The sequence below is a fragment of the Enoplosus armatus genome, chromosome 18 (genome assembly GCF_043641665.1).
Source record: "Enoplosus armatus isolate fEnoArm2 chromosome 18, fEnoArm2.hap1, whole genome shotgun sequence".
Classification (NCBI taxonomy): Eukaryota; Metazoa; Chordata; class Actinopteri; order Centrarchiformes; family Enoplosidae; genus Enoplosus; species Enoplosus armatus.
Genome location: NC_092197.1, coordinates 4,611,730 through 4,632,433, shown reverse-complemented (window position 1 = coordinate 4,632,433; position 20,704 = coordinate 4,611,730). Strand labels below are relative to the sequence as shown.

The following is a 20,704-nucleotide window of genomic DNA, read 5'->3' as shown; positions in this document are numbered from 1 at the left end:
ATCCGCACACATTCAATATGCATCCACACTTTCTTCCAACCACGTACCTGCTCACGCTCACAGAAACACACACACACCGCTGGTACTCGCTGACGCCCTTCACACACACACACACACTTACAACATATTGCCTTGCTTCGAAAGCATATGTGGGTCGGCCCAGAGTCCTCTTCATAAGCTCTTTGTGACAAACGAGCGAGTGCGGGGATTGCTGCTGTGGTGGTTGTCAGAGAGAATACAGCTTTGTCAGTGAGAAAACAGCACTGACGTCTTAAAGCTCTTATACTGTATACGGTCTGATTGTGGCTCCCAAAACACACACGCTTTCTCTTTTTCAACACATACACGCACATACACAGTCACTGTGGATGGATCAGACAGCTAATATGCACCACACAAAAGCTCTCCTGCAGGGGTAGACATCCCTCCACTGTGCAGGGAGACACAACACCCCACCTCCACTGGCACAGCTACTCTAATCCCTAATGTGATACTATGTTCCCCTTGCAGGAGGTGTATTGTATTTTCTTGATCTAAGCAGGTTTAATATCTGGCTTTAGCTCTGTAAAGTCTTTAAACAGGGTTTCTGCAGGATTCACCAAGTGAAGTTTACAACTTTTTAAGACCCTTTTAATACCACATAGAAAGCAACTGAATACCTGTTTCACGATCATACCTGCCAAAACATGAGAGTATAATGGAAAACCATTGGGGATGATATGGCCTGGAATTATTTATTATTATTATTATATTACATTGTTTTCAGTACTTCCCAGCAGGAGATAGCAGTAACTCCTAATGATAAATTAATTCAATTAATAGGACATGGACCTGGATAAGTGGCATTAAGTGGATAGATTGATTAACCAATTAAAAATGCTAATTTAAGTTGTAAAAAAATCGAGACAATGAGCTTCCAAGCTGTTGTGGCCAGCAGTGAGGAAGCTCAGGTCTGATAGTGACGACAGCCTCCTACGCATGCAATCCACCGTCGCACCAATCTCACTTTTAATTTAAAGTGTCCCGACAGCCCGCAATCGGATACAAATGCATTTTATAACTAATATTGCGTCCTACATCAGGCAAGAGAAAATATGTTTGGAAATTAAAATCTTACACTGAATTAAAAGCTAAGAAATGACTTTTCAAGACCTGCAGATACCCCATTAAAGATAATCCTTCCTTCTCAAAATGAGCATAGATAGTAGTACTGGTGTTGCTAGTTAGCTTGGTTTGACCAGATGGATGCAGGCAGGTTTGTGACAGAGCTGAGGAATTGCCCTGACTCTCTACCAGCAGCTGTTCAGAGGCATTAGCCCAAACTGTCTGTGTCAGTGAGGCAGTAGGGCTGGTGTCCCTACGAGACTTGTTGTCATTTTACTGGCTTAACCATGCACCTTCTGTTGCCTATACATATATATATATAATATAATTTAGATTTAGTCCAAAAAGAAAGAAATTACACTGTAAAAGTGTATTCTAAATCAAACAACATCTATATATGTGGAAAACATAAACAGGTCACTGCCATGAGACATGAAAAGGTACAAATTAATTAAATGTATTAATGAGATATGGAAAGGACTACAGATTACTTTGATTCTCTAAAGAGCTTTCTACTCTGATAGTTTCTAACCTCTCGTAGACTCTAAAACTTCATTCAACCTTTTTCTTGTGCTTTGAGTGTTGAATGTTCCAGTAAGGTCAAACTTCAATCTTTTGAATCTGTGTAAAACAATGCATCTGATTTAACTCATTTTTTGCATTTGTGCATTTTTTTTATCGCTCTTCTCAAGAGCTGTTTCAGTAACTTCCGCTTTCAGAAACGTGCACTTCCTGCTAGATCTGGCCGGCGCTAGAAAAACTACACACTTCCCTTTTTTCTGCCGACCTTCAATCATTTCCTCCACTATATGCTCGCACACTGCACTGTCGCACCGTATTGTTCTTTTGCCTTTTCAGACGTCATGTTAGCACCAATTCATACACATGTTTTTACTTTGAGTAACTGCTGCCCTTTCAAAATATGAGCGTAAACAAAAAACTATATTTGTGGGGTCCGGAAGGAACACGTGAGTTACCGCCCATTCCTGAGGTCAGGGAGAGCTGGAGGGTGAAGTGCATTACGGGAAGGCGGTGCTGTGACCTGCCCCGGCCCAGCGACTCCATTACAACACACACACTGGACTTTAGAGCGGTAACTGGTGATGACACCATCCAGGACCCTGGGCTGGTGCTGATAAAGCCACCCTCCAGGAAGCCTTCTAAAATTACCCTAGTGGCCTTTTCCCCCCACATGGAGTGACTCAGTCAGCCTGCTGCCATATCCACAACCCATTACTTTGTTCGTATTGTGAGGTTTAACCCTCTTCTTTATGTTCTTTTCCTTACATCACATGCAAAAAACAAAACAAAAAAACAATTCCCCTCCAGCATAGACTGCAGAGAAGTGCGCAGGGAGCCACTGCAGTCTCCATGCTACTGCCAAGACCGGTCAGGCGTCTTGCTAATTTCTGTCAAAAGGGGGAAGGTGGGTGAGAGGGACTGTCATTGTGAGTACAGAGTTAATATGGAGAATGAAGGGACAAGATGGAGAGACTGCTGGTGAGTCAGACAAGTACCATGGATTCATAGTTATGCGCTACATAAGCATGCTAGAGAAGCGAAAAGGCTGAGCACTGTATGAGTGAAGGTAAGAGGCCTGTTGGACTGCTGGTATTTTAGTCTTTTGTAATTATAGTACCAAATTTGAAGGCAGTTCTGAACAGAAAAATGTGAAAGCTGTACTGGGCCAATGAGAGAACTGTTTTCTAATTGAGGTCACATTGCCTACACATAGATGCATTCAGTTACTGGTAACAGAGGTAATGTTCAATCACCTGCTATGTGATGATACCATGTAGGCATTATGACCTTCAAAACAGATATAAAGCATCGACACAAATATCCTGCCTTTTTATTACTTCCCCCATACAGTGTAGCAGGTTCACAGCTCAGATACAGGTGTAGAGACACACACACACATGCACAAAGCTTGCTGGACACACACACACTTACCCCTCGCCTCAGGCTCCGGAGGCAGTGCATTTTGGGTTTGGAGGTCATGAAGTCGTTGAGGCGGTGGGAGAGGGGCTCCTTTTGCTGCTTGGGAGACTGGGGGTCGTTGGGAACAGCAGAGGGTGAGGGCGGGGATGAGGCTGGGGGGGCAGGTGGGGGCTGGTGGGGGGACGTTAACAGGGACATAAGCTACCAGTAAGAGAGGGAGCCGTGACGGAGAGGAGGAGGAGGAGGAAAAACATGGAAGAAGAAGAAGAAGAAGGGGGCAAGAATCCAACGAAAAAAGACAAGGAAAAGGAGGAGGGAACACAAAACGAAATAAATAAGCCTCCTACAAATATTAAAAAATAAACACATAACAGAAAACCCAAACAGAACATAAAAGACAACCGAAGGAACGTCAAACCTACTGTATCAGTTGTTATGTTGTGGAAAAAAATGTCAAACATATAAAACATAAAAAAACAGTTAAAAAGAAGAAAAACAACCAGAGTGAGTAGGAAGCGTAAAATGTGTTAAAGCAAGCGGCTGCGACAAAGCAAACAGAGTTTCAGTCAAAGCGCATGCAGGCTTCCATTTTGGAAATCCTTTTCCTTTTTTTCTCTCTTTCCCGACCTCATCACATGCCAGCTAGGACGAGAAATACACCACATCCCCACGGATATCAGCAGCTGAATTTGAGGTCATCATCAGAGGAATCTAATTGCTTATCGCTGTCCTAAAACATCTGACTGCATAATTCATCAACCAGTAATTGAGGAGTTCGAGAATGAAGCAGTGATATGAGTTCTAAGGCACCACACAATGCGCATGCAAGTGATCCAGAAACCCTTCTTTCAAACACAAATAACTAAAAAACCCTTGTTTAGTAAAGCAATAATGGTGCTTTCCAACTGAGTTATCAATATAATGTTTTATTTCGGTTTGTGTTTCTGTTATGCTTGCATGCATGTGTGCATGTACGATAGAAATACCTCTCTGTGTGGCTGTCTGTGCTCCCAAACACTTTCATAGAAAAATTAACCCTGAGTACATCAAGCAAAAATAACAGAAACATACTGTTCTGAATAAATATACCTTATTTTTGGGAGTTTGCACACAGTTTAAACGCCATTTTCTGTACACATACAGTCAGAATGCTCGGGTCTCTCATCTAGCATTGCACACACACGCTTCCAGCCTTTCTCTCCCACACACACACACCCAATTACTCACTCATGCTCTGGTCAAATTCAATACCAACAGTGCCACCAGCCCATAAGACAGTGAGAGAACAGTTTTGCTGTTCAGAAGCAGGAAACTGAAGGAGGCTACTCAAGTTTTATCACCAGTCAATGGAAAAAACGGTGAAGGGAGACTGTTATTTCAGACCGAGTTAATATCTGACAGTTGAGTCCGTCCACAGGGTGAAGGTAGAAACGCATTAGTGTGTGTTACAGAAAGGAGGCTCCAAAACCGGTGAGGGTGATTGCCAGGGAGGGGGAAACAGGGTGGCGAATAATAACAACAAAAATGGCAGTAGTAACATGAACTAGCGACACATTTCTTGAGCTTAACTGAAGTTAACGAAAGCCAAGAATCTACACGAAAAATGAAACTAAATCAAATACATAACCAGTGCTGGAAATGCAACACATACTACAAATGCGACATTGAACACATATATTTCTACAGCCACTGTATTATAAGACAGAACCAACATGACATAATACAACCTATAATATCCCTCCAGCCCCCCCCCCCCGCCACAAAGTGCAAGGTGACCTCCACGAGAGGAGCATCTTGTAAATGCACTAAAACCAGGGGGGCTTCGCTGCACGTTGGAGTGTAAATGTGGCTCTGTGTTAAGTGTGCATTCATGTGTTACCTTGTTCTTGTTCTTAATGAAAGGCCACAGTTTGCCCTTGCTCTTGCCGGCAGGCTTCTCCTTGGCCTCTCTGGGGTTGGACAGGCTGGTGTCAGACGCTGTCCTCTTCATGGCCTGGCCGTAGTCCTCAAACTCCACATCTCCTGGGGGCTCAAAGCCGGACTTATAGGACTCCACCACCTGCTTCGAGTCCTAGTGAAGGGGGAGAGTGGTTGCAGCAATCAGTGACGGCCTTATCCTTGATATGTTTTTATCCACTGTTTAATTTAAACATGAAAGAATGAATCATAAAGTGCAAAGCAATGACTGAAAGGGGGATCTCTGTTTGTTTACACTGTCCAGCTAATCAGCAGGTCTGGAGATAAGATGCAACAACACAATAGTGACCTGGTGACTCTCTTGTTTATAGTAGTTTTTGTCTGATAACAGTTCATGAGTGCGTCATGAAAGGAAAGTGAGAGAGCCTCGTTGTTATTCAGTTTTGTGGGCCACAGAAGAAAGAGGAAAAGACCCAAATCTGTCAGGCAGGAGTTATGACAAAATCACTGAGGTCGGGGACACAGCCAGGCTCATCAGACACAGGAAGAGGCACATTAATCAAGTGCAGAGTGTATCAGACTATCTGAAATGATAAGGGTAGAGGGTCTGGTTGGAGCTAGGGTCAAGGGTCAAAGATCTACTGTGTACATGAGAGAAGAAGACTATGAGAGGAAGAGAAACAGAGAGAGGGAAGGAGCATGTGATATGTTATTCCCCGTCATTGTTTACTGCAGCAGCCAGTCACAGGCTAGAGTCATCTCCCTGGAGCTGAGCCATGCACACACACAGCTAGACACACACACACACACACACACACACATACTATGCGATCCCTGGGGACAGTCTTGTTTTTTGTCATACGGCAAGCAGCCAACATGTGACATCTCAGTATATCACACGGTTTATTTTCTCTTTGACATTAAGGCGAATGCTGCCTTCTATTCAACATCCAAATAATAAATAATAATAAGCCACGGGATAGAACTTAAGCCAACAAATGCATGTTAGCGTCGTGGAAGTGTATAAACTGAAAATCAGGAGCTCTGTTCAACAGAAGGTTTAGACTATAGGAAGAAAAGTGATTCAACTTCTCCTATTTCCAGAACAGGTACAGGCAGTTAAAGAAACAGTTTCCCCTAACATTTAGGGGAAATAACCTTTAGCTGCCTTCTGGCTGAGAGTCAGATGAGAAGATTAATACCACTGTCAAATCATCCAAGGGTGAAAATCAGGCAGTTGCAGCTATTAGCTCATTGATTGGCACTCAAGGGGAAATCATTCATGTGTTCACATGGAACTTATTTGTCATTTATTGTTGAAGGGAATTAGGGTATGAATGTGTAGGCGACACAAAGCCCTAGGAGTTCTTCATGGGGGAATTACAGCGTGTGCTCGTATCTCATTCTTACTTTCAAGAGGAAATCAACACATAAATTGAATCGTTTTGTTCAGCAACACTGTCCTCCCACAGCACTTTGTTGTTCACAGTTTTTATCCGTATTTGTTTTTATTTTCAAAATGCCCCCCTAGAGTACCAACCCAGCCGGCACACGTGTTGCTTAAATGAAAGCCTAATGGGTAGTGTGTGGGTTGTGACTGACACCCTGGTGGAGTGAGTAATATGTCCCATATGGTGGCGTGTCTGCATGTATATCTTATTCTGTATACTCACAGTCTTGGGCTCGATGGACTCTGCAGCGTTCGTCATGCCGTCTAAACATTTCCCCACGATGGGCAGCACTTGGCGATCCACGTCTGCAAACGTCTTCATGCACACTCCTATCCTCTCAATTCTTTTCTCCTCCATGTCTTGAAGTTTCTACATAAAAAAATGCAGGCATATTCATACATAAACACAAGCTTTACAAGCTTGTGTTATAGAATAAGAGTTGAGTGGGCAGAGCAGAGTTTGCAATCAAATTATCTGAAAGAGCTGTCGTTTGATATTGAGCATCAAAGATCTGACATACCATCTGGGAAATCTCTTATGCACTTTACATCTTTTTAAATGTTTGAAATTACTTTCAAAAAACAGCACAAGACAAGTGAAAACTCAAAGATCATGAGTATCTGGAAAGACTCATTTTTGTATTTCAAGCTCACAATCTGTCAAAATCTAACACACCAAATAGCTTGTACCAAATAACTGCACTCTTGATAATGATGGCTTGTTACCCTCACTGTTTCCCGCATGTTGAGAATTTATTTTTAGCAGTCGACCCAGAGGGGAGTGGGGGCGGTGGGCTGCAAACAGCATTGAATTCACAAGCTAACTAATGACTGCACATTAATGCACCATTCTGGCAGAATCAGTTGGCTGCATTTGAGTTTTAAAATACAAAATGATAAACACAAAATACAAAAAAAAAAATTCTGGGTGGAGGCAAACCTATTTGGGTTGTGACCTAAATAAATTTGATGCATAGGAAACACTGGTTACCCCAAAATTGTAGGTTTGTTTAACAACTTTCTAAGTGCAATTATCTGCAACAACAAATCAGGTGAAATGTGTATTTGCTGTTGTATTTACCTGGAATATGTTGGGGATGATAGTAAAGTAATGTTCATTCTGCTCCTGGTTGAACTTTTGCAGGTAGGAGGAGTAATCGCTCTTACTGTCGGCAGCCATCTGGTGCCTCATCTGAGCTTGCTGTCGTGCCTGAAGAAAAAAAAACATGCACATCAGACACGCTCTCCTCACTAAACCGTGGTGTCCCCTGATTTACACAGACATATAGGTTACACACACACATACACACACAGCCAGAGCACAATAACCTACATGAGTTGACACATTTGTGCATACGAGTGTTCATGCATGCACATGTACACACATAAACATATTGCTTGTGGACGCACGGTCACAGGTGCAAATCCGAGTCGGTTAGCAGCAACAGCCATTGGCTTTAGACTATTCTGTATGTAGACCAGAACAAACATATAAAAAGAGAAACAACAGCCTGCACTGGCTGCAGAATGGAGGGATTGGGATTTTGATTGCCCACCCAGTCTGGCCTATCTCTACTGTCGATAATGTTGATTATTTTAAGCTAGTTCGGTCTCAGGGAGGGAAGGCAGTCAGAAACGCAGCAGGAGCAGCCTATTACAGATCCAAGGCAAGCAGATGGAGATGAGATTATCTCAGCTAGACAGCATGTGGGGTGTGTGCGTGTGTGTGTGTGTGTTTAGCTAAGTACTCGTATCTGTTTCCTCTTTCCATCAGATCTGAGGTCTGTCCACACATAAATAGTGGTTTCATTGGGTCACTTGTAACAAAGGGTCACCTTATGAACCTGTGATTGCATTTGGTCGACTGAATGCAGACGCACAGACAAAAACTGCAGCCATGTAGCTGTGCGGGGCAGTAGAGGGAACATGATCTGTCATAGTCCTGAGGGAAACATTTAAAAGGACTTCATCCAGTTTTCACCCACACATCAAATTGAGGCAAGAGCTGAGTCTCTCACACTCACACACACATATGGGCAAGTAATAGATGGCATTCTGGAAGAAAAGGAGGACGCTCGTCAGACACAAAGATACATTATTTTCCAGCATAGTAGGGGTGACAGTTAATACCTTGGTGGAAAATGATAGTCACAGCCTACAAAAAAAAGGAATGTGAAATCCAGAGAAAAGCTTAAAAGCACATGTGAAAGTACAGCTGTTTAAAATCTATGTGCGGGCCTGTGAGCATGCATTTCTGGATATGTGCTGTGCTGGTGAATGTGCATGCAAAAGTTTGCTGAATGTGTTGGGAAATGATGAGGGTACACATCATCACCATGGTAACTTGGCAGATAACGAAACCTCGTAACAAGCTGCTGTGCCTGCAGCCACATCACATCCTGTTGTCATTTTCTGGAAATAACCTATTTTTGCTGGTACTAACACCAGTGTGTACATATGCATGTGTGCACCTGCAGTATATATATATCTTCCTCTATTTAAGTATCTATCTATTTGTCTATCAACGAATGACATTTCTTCAGCAGGAGGGTTACGAACAAAAATGAGAAGGAGGAACAAAAAGAGAATCTGAATGAAAGGTGGTATGAAAGCTGTCGCCTTATGCAATACATTCGGCATTTCTCCCATTTCATTTTTCTTACATCACACATATAAACCTCAGACTGAGAGAGTGTTCAGCAGTACACAGCGAGACAAGCCACTGTACGGGGAGCAGATCACAGTCAGACAGGACAGGGCGTGTTAACAGTGACCTGGTTGAGGCTTTGTGTCTCTACAGGTGAGCGTGTGTGTTTATCGAGACACAAGTTGAGACAGTGTGTGTTTCCCACAGATATAACAGGCTCTCTGTCCGCTGGACCTACCTTGTGGGAACTTCGCTTCAAGGCATGAAATAAAATAGATATACAAACACACACAAACAAAAAAAAGGATTGTTAGCTGTTTCCAGCTAAACAAGAAGTTGCCATAGATGCACTTCCTGGACCACCAGGCATGTCATCGCTCAAAAGGGGAAGTTGGTATCACGGCAAACAAACACAATCACTACGAAAATACTGGTAACGTAAACCACAGTCTTTTTCTATTAGTAGAGGCAGAACACACGTGGAGAGGAGGGCACTGTGCTATTTCTCTAATGCTTTGTGACGGAGGATCTCCACAACAGGGAAGTTGTGTGAGTGTGTGTGAGGGCTGGGGGTCCCTCAAAGAACCGTAACAGGCTTTGTGGATATCTGGGGCTGTGAATCCAAACCCCAAATTGAGGGATTTGTTTGCCAGAGGAGGAGAGGGAACAGTTAGAGGTTTGCTCCAGCTGCAGAGAAAACCACAATACCTCAGCTCGACAAACAGCTGCTTCTTTGCATTACACGGAGACATCACATCACAGACAAAGCCTGGAACTTGACAAAGAATATCTATGTCAAATACTGGCGGATTCTGTTTTATTGTTACTGACAAGTAACTTAAGTGAGAAAGTTAATTTCTTCATTAGTAATGTCAATTCCTGAGGTGGCCTTTAGCTGCAGAATACTAATATACACAGGCACAAGTACACACACAACTATGCCTACAAACATGTATAAACTCTCTGTTTCTTCTTCTCCTATCATGCATCTGTTCTGTCCAGCTCAGACCTAAACAAACACACTAAAACACAAACACAAACTAGGCTGAGGTTGTGACACACTATTCTTTCCGTAGATAAATACTCAAAGGGCCTCTAAATAATGAAGGGAGCATGCCTCTGCAAAGATCATGAGACGCACCATCAGTTTATTACCATGAAAACAAACTTGAAAAATGACATTTGACTTTTGCTTTACTTTCAACACAATGTAGGAAATGTAATAGCAGAAGTGGAGTAGCACCTCTATACCAATTTATGTCCTATTGAGCTAAAGAAATTTTAACACCAAGTCTGTGGAAAGCTCATGCAGCATCACAGCTCGAGTGTCTAAACCACAGACAGACTCACAAAACTGACAGACAATGTAGAATAGAGCACACACTTTCTTTTTTCATATATCCGCACATTCACTCCAGTTACAAAATCACAGGTGATAGAATAGATACCACAGATACAATACGGGAAGCGTAGGCCAATAAAGTATCTGTTCGAAAAACACACGTAAGAGAAGAATTTAAAAGAACGTGTGGGAAGAAAATCCAATCATCTGACATGAGGGGATTCAGTCTTTTCTATTATAAGTTCTTCATTTCTGAACAATGGAAACGTGAGTAGGTGAAAAAAGAGAGCTGAGGTGGGTCAAACTACCCACAGAGAAAGGAACAGCAAATGAGAAAGATGATATTTTTTGCGGTGACCTACACAAGCAGGGCGAGATACTGAAAAGTATACATATACATATATATATTCACATGGTAATGTTTGCAATAGCATTTTATTGTGTGGTCTACTTGAGGAACACACATAAGTTTTAACTACAATTCTCATATACCTTCCTGCTTGCCATTTTCTAAAGCACAACAAAGGCTTTTAGATTTATTTCCCACTTCCATTGCAGGCATTAGCTCTCATCGATTACACTATAGCAGAGAAACATCCTTGAGATAATACAGGGTACATTTTGTCACCTTTATAATTTGTAAAGGTTGGGTTTTCAGTAAAACTCAAGGATAAATCAGAGGCTTATCTGAGAGTGAGATATCGAAAAGCACCTTCACCTGCTATGTTAAAATCAAACCTTAAGGGAAAATTATGGTATTTTGCAATGTAGGTCGTATATTTATAATTGGGTTATAACTTCACCACCTTCATTATGGAGATTTCGAAAGCCTGGACGCAAGGAATTAAATATTCCAATATTCAATGTAAGAGCATCTTTAAAGCACCGACAGGGATTGAACTGAAGTTGAATTTCAGTGGCATGAGCAGAAACTAAAAGTCAATATTTTGCCGTTAACAAAAGCAAAATCACTGTTTGATCGTTTAGGGTTGAGTGGGACATTTTTGAAGAATCCAGCTGTTTACATTATCACAAACTGAGACATTAACTAAATGAGAGAAAAAACATTCAGCACTGAATTCTGTGTAATGTATGAGTCTTTCATGCTTCAATAAATGAAATAACTGTATTCAGACACAACACCACTCTTGTTTCAAGACTAGTTTCTTGAGCTGCTGTGCCGGGTCTTTCCAGTTGAGTTCAGTGTTAGCCTAAGCCCATTGTAGCTCTTTGGCTGTATGTCCAGAGTGCAGAAAGGCTCTTTATTCCAGCCTATATTTGCATAATAATCGGGTCTGAACTGTGTCAACTCTGAGCCCGAGCTCTGCTCCAACAGCTGATGAAGCAGCAGGAGCACGCGCTGCTGACCCATGATGCCTTGCGGGCGTGGGAGCTGTGTGGGTTAAAGGCTGAGATTTTGAGGGCTCTTCTAATTGGTTATGACAACAGGAAATGACATCAGCCACAGGCCCCAGGGGGCTCTGGTCTACAAGCCCTGAGAATCGGATGATGGTTGCATGTGTTGATTTATTGAAGAAGAGGACGTATAATCACAGACCAAACTACACATTTAGATTTTTCACTATGAAAAAGAAAAAGCAAAGGCAACTGATGTGTATAATCCACAACACACACATACAAAAGCACCACCATGGACACACAGTCCTCTCTGTTGCTAAGGTCCATACAGCACAGCAGAGTGTTTGGTGGCTGCTCTACAGTGATAATGAGGACTCGGCACTGCTATCAGCTTTGTTCAGCAGCAGATCACTGTGCTGCTGAGACAATGCCAGCTTTTACACACAGTCCCTGGCATCAAACATGTGGCCACTCAATCTTTGCTGTCTTTCCGGCTCAGTGGAATGACGAGTCAGGGCTCGGGGGCATGGAAGGGGGGAAAAAAACGTAAAAGAAAATGTCAAGAGAAAGGGGAGGGTGCTCGGTGGGAGGGCGAGGAAGGCCAGGCAATTGTGTTAAGCATGGAGGGTATAAGACAAGCTTGTGTGATTGGTGGCTGCTTCACGGGAGTGAGATGGCACGTACCTTTTCCACGTCAGCCTTAGTCACGTTAATGTCAGCGTCCATCTTCTCAAAGTATTGCTGTGCTCTGTCTGCCTCTTTACAGTCCCTCTCAAACCTTCTTTTACACTGAAAAAAAGAGAGGAAACTTCAGGAAATTCAGCATGATCACAGACATTGCATCACTAATTTCCTGCCATGAGCTGTAGCAGGAAACACTACATAACTTGACTTGACTTTAAATAAGCATAGTGATGAACGTCATAACATGTACATATGCGTCATGTAGATTTCAGGCACAGTATTGTGTGCGACAGAGGTCAGTTCATGTCATTGACACAGCGACGGGGTCTGTCAAAGTCTGCAGCCCGCGGATTAAACAAATGTTCATAGTGGTCGTTTGTGGACAGAAAAACAACCATTCATCCAACCCTCTTTCGACCCCTCTAACGGAACAATCAGAGTTTGTTGGGCCAGCGTGCACTCTGAACTATGCCTATCTGCCTCACACACAATGGGATCATTGAACGCACAGAGAAGTTCGAGGAGGACAAGGCAGTTATGCATCGCTCTCTCACACTCTTTCTCTCCCCCGTCAAAGGGGCCAGGCAGAGATAAGAAGTGGTATTCTGTGCAATCTCTCCTTTAGCTCCTCCACTACAACAAATAAAACAGACACTCCAGGATCTGCTCTTATCTAGCTTGGTATGATACAGTAATGTATAGTAAAACCATGTTAGTCTGGCCTACTATTGATGACTGAAAGGATGCACTTTTGTTTTCCGTCTTCTGATTTTTAACATTCTTTTGTTTATTATTATCAAACCAACAATATTTATGATTCCATCCTGATGTAAGAGGCTGCCTTGTATATTCATCCCATGCTTATAGCCACTGCCCTGTTTCCATTTTGAGCGAAAGAAACGGCACATTGTTTGAGGTTTCTGGTGAAGACAGAACAGGAGGTCCCCCAGGGCTCTGTACACGGCCCTCTGCTGATGTGGTCTTTTTCATTTAGGAATGTCCTGTTGCCGCCTCCTGTATGTGCTCATTCAGTTTTCGATGATGTCACGCTGCTCCTCCTTATGCGTCACTTGCAGCATGTGCTTTAGCATCATGTGGCATTGACGACTGCTTGTAAGGCCTTAGGCGATCAAGGTCAATAGACCATCTCTGCACAGATTTGTATAGGTTTTTATCCCTTTATTCTGTAATGGTAGACTTGATGTATAGCTGAAATGTGTCTGGATAATCATTTTATAACACTGCTCCACAACCGCACATGGACTGTGTGTTTTTGCAGTTCAAAAGGAAGAGTGGTGACTGATTGAACTGATTGCGTCACATCAAATGAAATCAAAGGGTCTCTCAGTCAAACTTCTATGAATATCATATGAGTATTTTCAGTTTCTCTACTAATAGTATGCATTGGGATCTCCAATATTTGGAGAAAGTAGCTCATGAAAAATATTTTAACCCTTTTCTTCTCATCTTGTTTTCAAGTTTTATCTACTGGGTGTGATCATTAATTAGGCTGCAAATGATGAAAGCTAAAACTAATTAGATTTGATAATGGACTTGAAAGGATTCAGTTTTTATCTGTAGATTCGATATTGCATTCAGGTTCTATAAAATGCTATCAAGCCCTAACTGTAGTCACGCCTTTATATTACTTCTAAATACTTTATGACTACATATTAAAGATGGCAATGTAATAATGTAAAAACTTGTGTCAGTATTTTCTAGTATTTCTTAAACTTGCAGATTTATCTTTTGATTTATAGTGAACATATATCAACTGGTATTTGATATTACCTGTTGCAACAACCCTCTTTCAGATGGATCTTAATTTGGCGCCGTAAATAAACTTTTCTCCAGCTCATAATGTTGATCTATTCAAAAATGTAACCTGCTGAAGTTAAATAATGTTTGGTGAAATAATCATAGTAGAAATGAAGATGCAGAGGAGCTTTAGTGATGGAGCAACATGCAGAAGTAAGCCATGAGGTAACTGGTTATGACTTGAGGATATTGTGTTCTAGTTTTGTCTCTCTTGATTTTGGGTCACCCTCTCAACTGTGACCATTGGCAACTGCTACTAGTGAACAGTTGTGGTACTGCACATTAATGCGGTCACTTACCGATTCCAGCTGTTTCCACGAGCTCTCAATGTGCTGCTGTGCCTTACGGCCATCATGGAAGTGCTGTCAGAAGAGAAAAAGAGAAAATTGAAATATTATCACACTATTCTCAAGCTTAAGGGATTTAAAAGCAGGTGAACCTAACCTTGACACAGTAGGATAATAAATTTGAAGCACTTGGAGAGAGAGTCTCAACCATACCATTAAACACTATGAATATTACTCACACTGTGATAGGGATGTATTAATGTGAACTGAGAAAGTAGGGCAAATTCAAATAGATACTATACTGTAGCTACATTAAAAATGATGACCACAAAACCCACAGGCTTAACTCTTAGAGATTTGTACAAGCTCGAGCAAATGGCCATAAGTCTATTTGATTAAAGATCAACCAGATCAAAGCCCACCAGTTCAACACAGGTGTACCAACACCGTGTGCAGTTTCCACATACAAACCCAATCCTAAAAATCAACTGAATGAAGGCTTTATACAAAGTAGAGATTCCAATAAAGTAAAAAAGGTCAAACACACTGTAGATTAAGTAATAATGATGGCCCAGGGACCAATAACAGTTTGGTTCAGACGATCAGACGCTGTTTTTATGAAGCTGCTAAGTCACATGTCATGTTCAGAGCGCGGTGCCAAAGGCAAAGTTTGTTTAAAAAAACAGTCCTCTATGCTTTCTGCTAGGGCCTCATGCACACATTGAACTGCACTACTTTCATTAACTTCTTTCACAGGGAATATCTAAACAGAAGAAATTTGCAAGATGCCAGATAAATGTATTTAGTCCAAAAGGCAATGAACAACTTTTCAGTAGGAAGACATGTTACAGGACACAAATCATTACTGTCTCTCTATGCAAAATCTCAATTTCATCTCCATTATAATAATTTCAAACACTATATAAAGTGTTAACAACATGTCATTGTGAGCATTTAGCTCTTTTGTTAGATAAAGAACAATGCTCTAACAGTTGAAACCATTATAGTGACACTGTTAACTTCTCTGTGGATTTTTCCATTAGTTTGATTGGCCTGCCCCTAAACAAACTCTCTCTCTCCATTTGATGTATGCTACAAGTATATGAATGACCGGAGGGATATAAATTATCTGGAACATGACAGTTACAACTGTTAGATGAGAAAGTTTGAAAAAGAAACAGAGAGAGGCTAACTGATAAAGAACAATGAGAAGCTTACAGTGAACATACCATGAGAGAAAACATGGAAGCATACAAGGAGCCAGATATTGTAATCTAGGCAGAGACAGACATGTCACAATGGAATTTGGCACTGCCAAGTGTGGCATAGTAGACAGGGCTAGGTGGCAGTTGCTGGTCTGAACTGTTTTTGTAAAAGGCCTCACTTGGCCTATCTGACTACAGGGGACCAGAACACTTGGCCCAGAGGCAGAACATATCTCTCTACAGCTCTCTGCATGGATCACAGCCAGATCCCTTGGAAACTTAAAGCAGCACTTTTAAACCTTTGCTGTTGTGAAATTAGATTGTGATTGCTTATAAAGCATACAAACGATTCCTCTATTGCCTGGAGTCATGTTAATCTGCCAAAGAATCCAAAAAGAGCCAAATTAAAATGAAAATGACATAGAGGCTTGACTATCAATGTGGTATCCCCTGGTTACGCAGACTGCGGAAGCAAGGGTCAGTAGCTGAGCTGAATATCGATGCTGCCATTCAATAACAGACCCAGGCCGTTATAAAGAACAGCATAAAAAGTACTTGTCTTGCATTTGGACAGCACAAGGAAGTCCTCAGTATTCTATGTACCGACTCATACACACAAGCAAGAGATGTGAAATTAAAACTGGTGTAGGAGACCTGAAAGGTTAATCTCTCCTGAATAACGTTGAACATGAGAGTAGTTAGTGAGACTGTGCCCCGGTTTACCTCAGGTAGTCACACTTCTCATTTCCCAAAGTTTCGAGGGAAGCTGAGTAAAATAAGGAAGTGTTCCAGTGTTTCAGAGGAAGTATTTGAGCTCGAACAGAAAATGGGACATTGTGGAGCCCGTGAAGTCCCATCGAACCTACGAATAATCAAGCATTTTGTTTTTTTCTACTGCTGTTAACCCTGACCTTCAAATTCCTGTTTGACAAGCACGATCGTATTCAGTGATGAATTTTGAAAATATGTCTGAGTAAATGATGATAAGATACAGCGAAGATACCATAAAGCCTTTTCACAACACACCGCACCAGACTGGGTGACATCATTGTTACTGTGGAGCATTCTTTCAACCAAATATTTGTCTCCATAACAACATATCTGAAAAATATCCAGCATCTCATCCATGTCTGCATCAACAAATCTTTCATCACTACGAAGATAAACAAACTTCGCTGACACTCTTCCCCAACAGGCTCCACCTGATTCACAACATGCTCCTGCTGGAGGATGAAGATCTAGCGACCACATCGTGTTTGCGTTACCAAACCAAGACACATGAGCTTTAAAATGCGATACAAACGAGTGCATCATCGTTTGTGACTAACAGCCATCTGTGACGCAGGTATAAATGCTGCAGCCATGTGTTGCACAGTGTCTCTGAGTTTAGATACACTTGGTCCATCCAGCTCTTATGTTCATAAAGAGTAGACACAGCCCATCTTTCTCCCACACGTCCCTGTCAGTAACAGCATGTGACCGCTGGCACTGTCAGGGACATCTGTGGTACTTCAACAGGTCGGTGACCTGAAGCTGCCACTCTCTGTTACCCAGGCGTTTGAAAGACACAGTGAGAGAGAGAGAAAAAAAATGGACTTAACACACTACCAAATTCTTGACCCGGACACCAAGATTTAACTACATCAATATACTAACTGTAATAAAAGTGGGATTGGAAAATATGATCACATTAGATCAGAGACAGCTGATTTAATATTTACTTAATAATGCGCAACAGGACAGCTCTCTGTGCAATGACTACATTTTCATAGACAAAGGAATTCCTCATGCTAGCCCCTGCTATTATGCACCTCCTCGTACAACACAGACCACCAGACTCCCTTCAAGAACCAGACGTTTGAAACCGAACCAAGGCATGCAAGAATGAAAGGAACTATATGTAGTAATAGATAAAGTGATACTGTGATTCTGTGTATATAGAATTCCAACAGACAAAATCTTTCTCTGCAGACACACATACAAATTACTTTTACAGGTGTGTATATTATGGTCTAACGCATGATCTGGTGTCTACCTTATCTGCCTCTCTACTTTCCAGTGTCATCCGTACCAGACTGAGCGGAGGTGAGACATGCGGCTGATTGTAACTCACAAGCTCTCCCTTCCACAAGTACATAAAGTAAACTACATGATAAGTAGTGAGCAAAACAAAGAAATGAGGTGAAAAAAATCACCCTTTGCTGTCTGACAAATAAGTGAGGAACAAAAACTTCACTCCAGCGCTGCTTTTGCACTTAGGATTTTACTCGCACATCTGTGCACACGCAAGCTCCAACTGATCTGTTAGTCATTCATTGACGTGACTTGGTTCATAGGAATGTGCACCTGCAGTCCTGTACAGTTGTCAACACACATATAATCATTAGGTACTAGAAATAGCCACAAGTCATACAAGATCTAGAGACTAGAGAGATGATGAGACCTCATGAAAGCTCCACTGAGACTTTTCTCCTCATGTTTAAACCATTAGGTGGCAGTTCAAACAGAGTGATATAGCATTTTGGATTGAGGTGTGCATGCAGCGACATTGGGAAGATCCAGCGATCAATTCTCTCTCCCTGCTTCCTATTTGTCTTTCCACTCAACACAAGAAGGCATGTGAGAGCACTCTCGGAGAGACACGTTGTTCTTTCACTGTTACACTGTGGCTGCATCTCTCCTCTCTGAGATCAATGAGGGCACTATCCTCTGCCAAACCCACCTAAAGATGTTTTATAGCGCATTATGGTTTTCAGCTGACTTTTCGCTAAATGCAACGCTTATTTTCCTCTCTCTGCTGGCTGAAGAAGATGTATTCTTTTTTTTCTAGCTAGTTGAACATGTCACATTGAAGCAGGATAAGTCAGATAGAAGTTCCCCCAACACCAAAAGATATAATTATGTACTGTGCTGTGGGTACAAAAGAGCACACTCTGAACTAACCCTCAAGTGGACTCCTTCAACACATGTCGATATATATATACGGTAAATATACTATAGTGATATTTAAGAGTTACAGTAAACAGGCAGTCTCTGGAGGTCTTAGTGTTTAAGGGTCTTTATCAGACCTCATTAGAGAGGATACCTAAGCCCTGTGATCAGAGGCGTCATGAGTACAGCAGTACGCTGACTGAACACCTTATTATGATTCCTCAGCACAATCACGGTCCAGTGAGACTTAGGCTCTTTATCCCATATTAACCCTGCCTGCTCTTTATCATTGCCTGTTATACTATTAGGCCATAAACAAGCAATGCCTGGCAAATGAGTCATGGTATATTTTCACATTCCTTCCTGGCTTTTATAATCTAAATATAATTAATGAAATATCGTTGCATAACACATTAAATCGAAAAGTCTGACCTATAAAGCCAGGTTCCACTTTTGTAAAAAAACAAGTATATCTGCTCTCAAATAAAATCCTTTAAGGCGGCATTCTTGGCCTCACCTCCTATGCCAACCCCAAGCTGAGCTTAGCAAGAGGTTCACTCGGGGAAACAGCAAAGGGGGGCGGAGAGAGTTACAAAACAGCCCCATATGAGAAACTAATGAGGTATTATTGTTTTTCTCCTTCTGCTTTGAAGTGTGGATTTTACCTGTCCAATAAGCTCCCTATAAACCCAGAGGGGGGGGCTGGCTCTGACCCTCTTGTAATCCCACTGTCTGGGACTGTCTGACATAGACACAAAGCAAAAGGCAACAATAGAAAGAGGACTGAGTGGTGCTTAAAAATTAATGTGAATGAAACCAGAGAAAAGAATGACAGGAAGCTGTGAAAGTCATGAGCAGCTTTTTCTAATTGTGCTATGACAGATTTAGTATGAAACCCTGAACGTTTTTCTGTAAAAACTAATTTTGATGAAGGTCTTTTTCTTTGTAGCTCGGGGTTGTTGTTATTCTTGGTAGCCTTTTCAACACTCTCAAAGAGTGTCCTTCTCCATCCGTCATGAGTGTGTTGAGGGCGCAAGAAAAATAAAGGCCACATTTACTCTACAAGGACACTGTTCTGATTACGACAGAGGAAACTATTTGCTTCTGATGAAATGATCCTCTGTTCTGAAAAGATACTGAAAGTTATGGGTCATGCTAAGAAGGGAACCCCCCCTGCACTGGCTGACTGAAGAAACACTGTTGTGGGGCTTGTTTACTCAAGAGTGGCAGGCACATGACAAACTATTCACAATATCAGCTGCAAAAAAAAGATGCTGAGAAAACTGAGAAGAGCAAAGGTTGTGAAGGAGACACTATGGGGAGATAATGAGAAGGACAGAGGGGACAGAAGACAGATATCTGTAAATAGGGGAAAAGTGCAAAGAAATGAAGAGGAAGCAGCGTCAGAGTGACATCCTGCAGCCTCTCAGCTGCAGGGGTCTGTCTGTCTGTCTGTCCATGGACCCTCGATCTGGACACTAGAGAGACAGATGCTCTGCCAAGTCAAACCAAGCCAAAAGAGCAAATCAGGCCTGGAGGGGTTGGATGATTCCCCTTCAGAACCACTGGAAATCCCCTTTCTATCGGCGCTTGCTGCGACAAAAAGTTGAAAATCAAAACTGATCACTAATAATATGACCCAGGGCTTCCTGTATTTAGGTGGAACAGCGAATGCAGCAAAACACCGGATGTCACCAATTGCGCACATGAACATATACTCTAAAAAAGGTCACTGTGGCTTTGCGCTGCCCTCCGGTTTGGGTTTTCCACTCCATTTCCCTCAGCTGGACTTCCGTGACACAAGAGTCCATGACAGATTTTTCAGAAACTACTTTTAATCCAGCTGGGTAGCTTTCCTCTCTGATCCTTCACCAACTCTATGGATTTAATGGGCACCACACTGTTATCTATGAATCATGCGCTGCAGGTCCACCGCTCTTCCAAATCACTTTATAATGGCGAGGAAGAAAGTGACTTCAACATTTAAGAATAGTGTGTGGTGCACCAATCTTTTGTAAA

The 20,704-nt window shown here is 42.0% G+C and overlaps 1 protein-coding gene across 1 annotated transcript in view; it reads right to left on the bottom strand.

The window, feature by feature from the left end:
* Positions 1-20,704, bottom strand: part of fnbp1b (formin binding protein 1b) — a 52,162-nt gene that overhangs the window by 8,844 nt on the left and 22,614 nt on the right. Inside the window, exons 5-9 of the mRNA XM_070924172.1 lie at positions 14,562-14,624; positions 12,445-12,549; positions 7,494-7,622; positions 6,636-6,782; positions 4,925-5,116 (exon numbers count right to left, since the gene is read on the bottom strand). Coding sequence (XP_070780273.1) covers positions 4,925-5,116; positions 6,636-6,782; positions 7,494-7,622; positions 12,445-12,549; positions 14,562-14,624 — 636 coding nt within the window. The remainder of the gene's footprint in view (positions 1-4,924; positions 5,117-6,635; positions 6,783-7,493; positions 7,623-12,444; positions 12,550-14,561; positions 14,625-20,704) is intronic.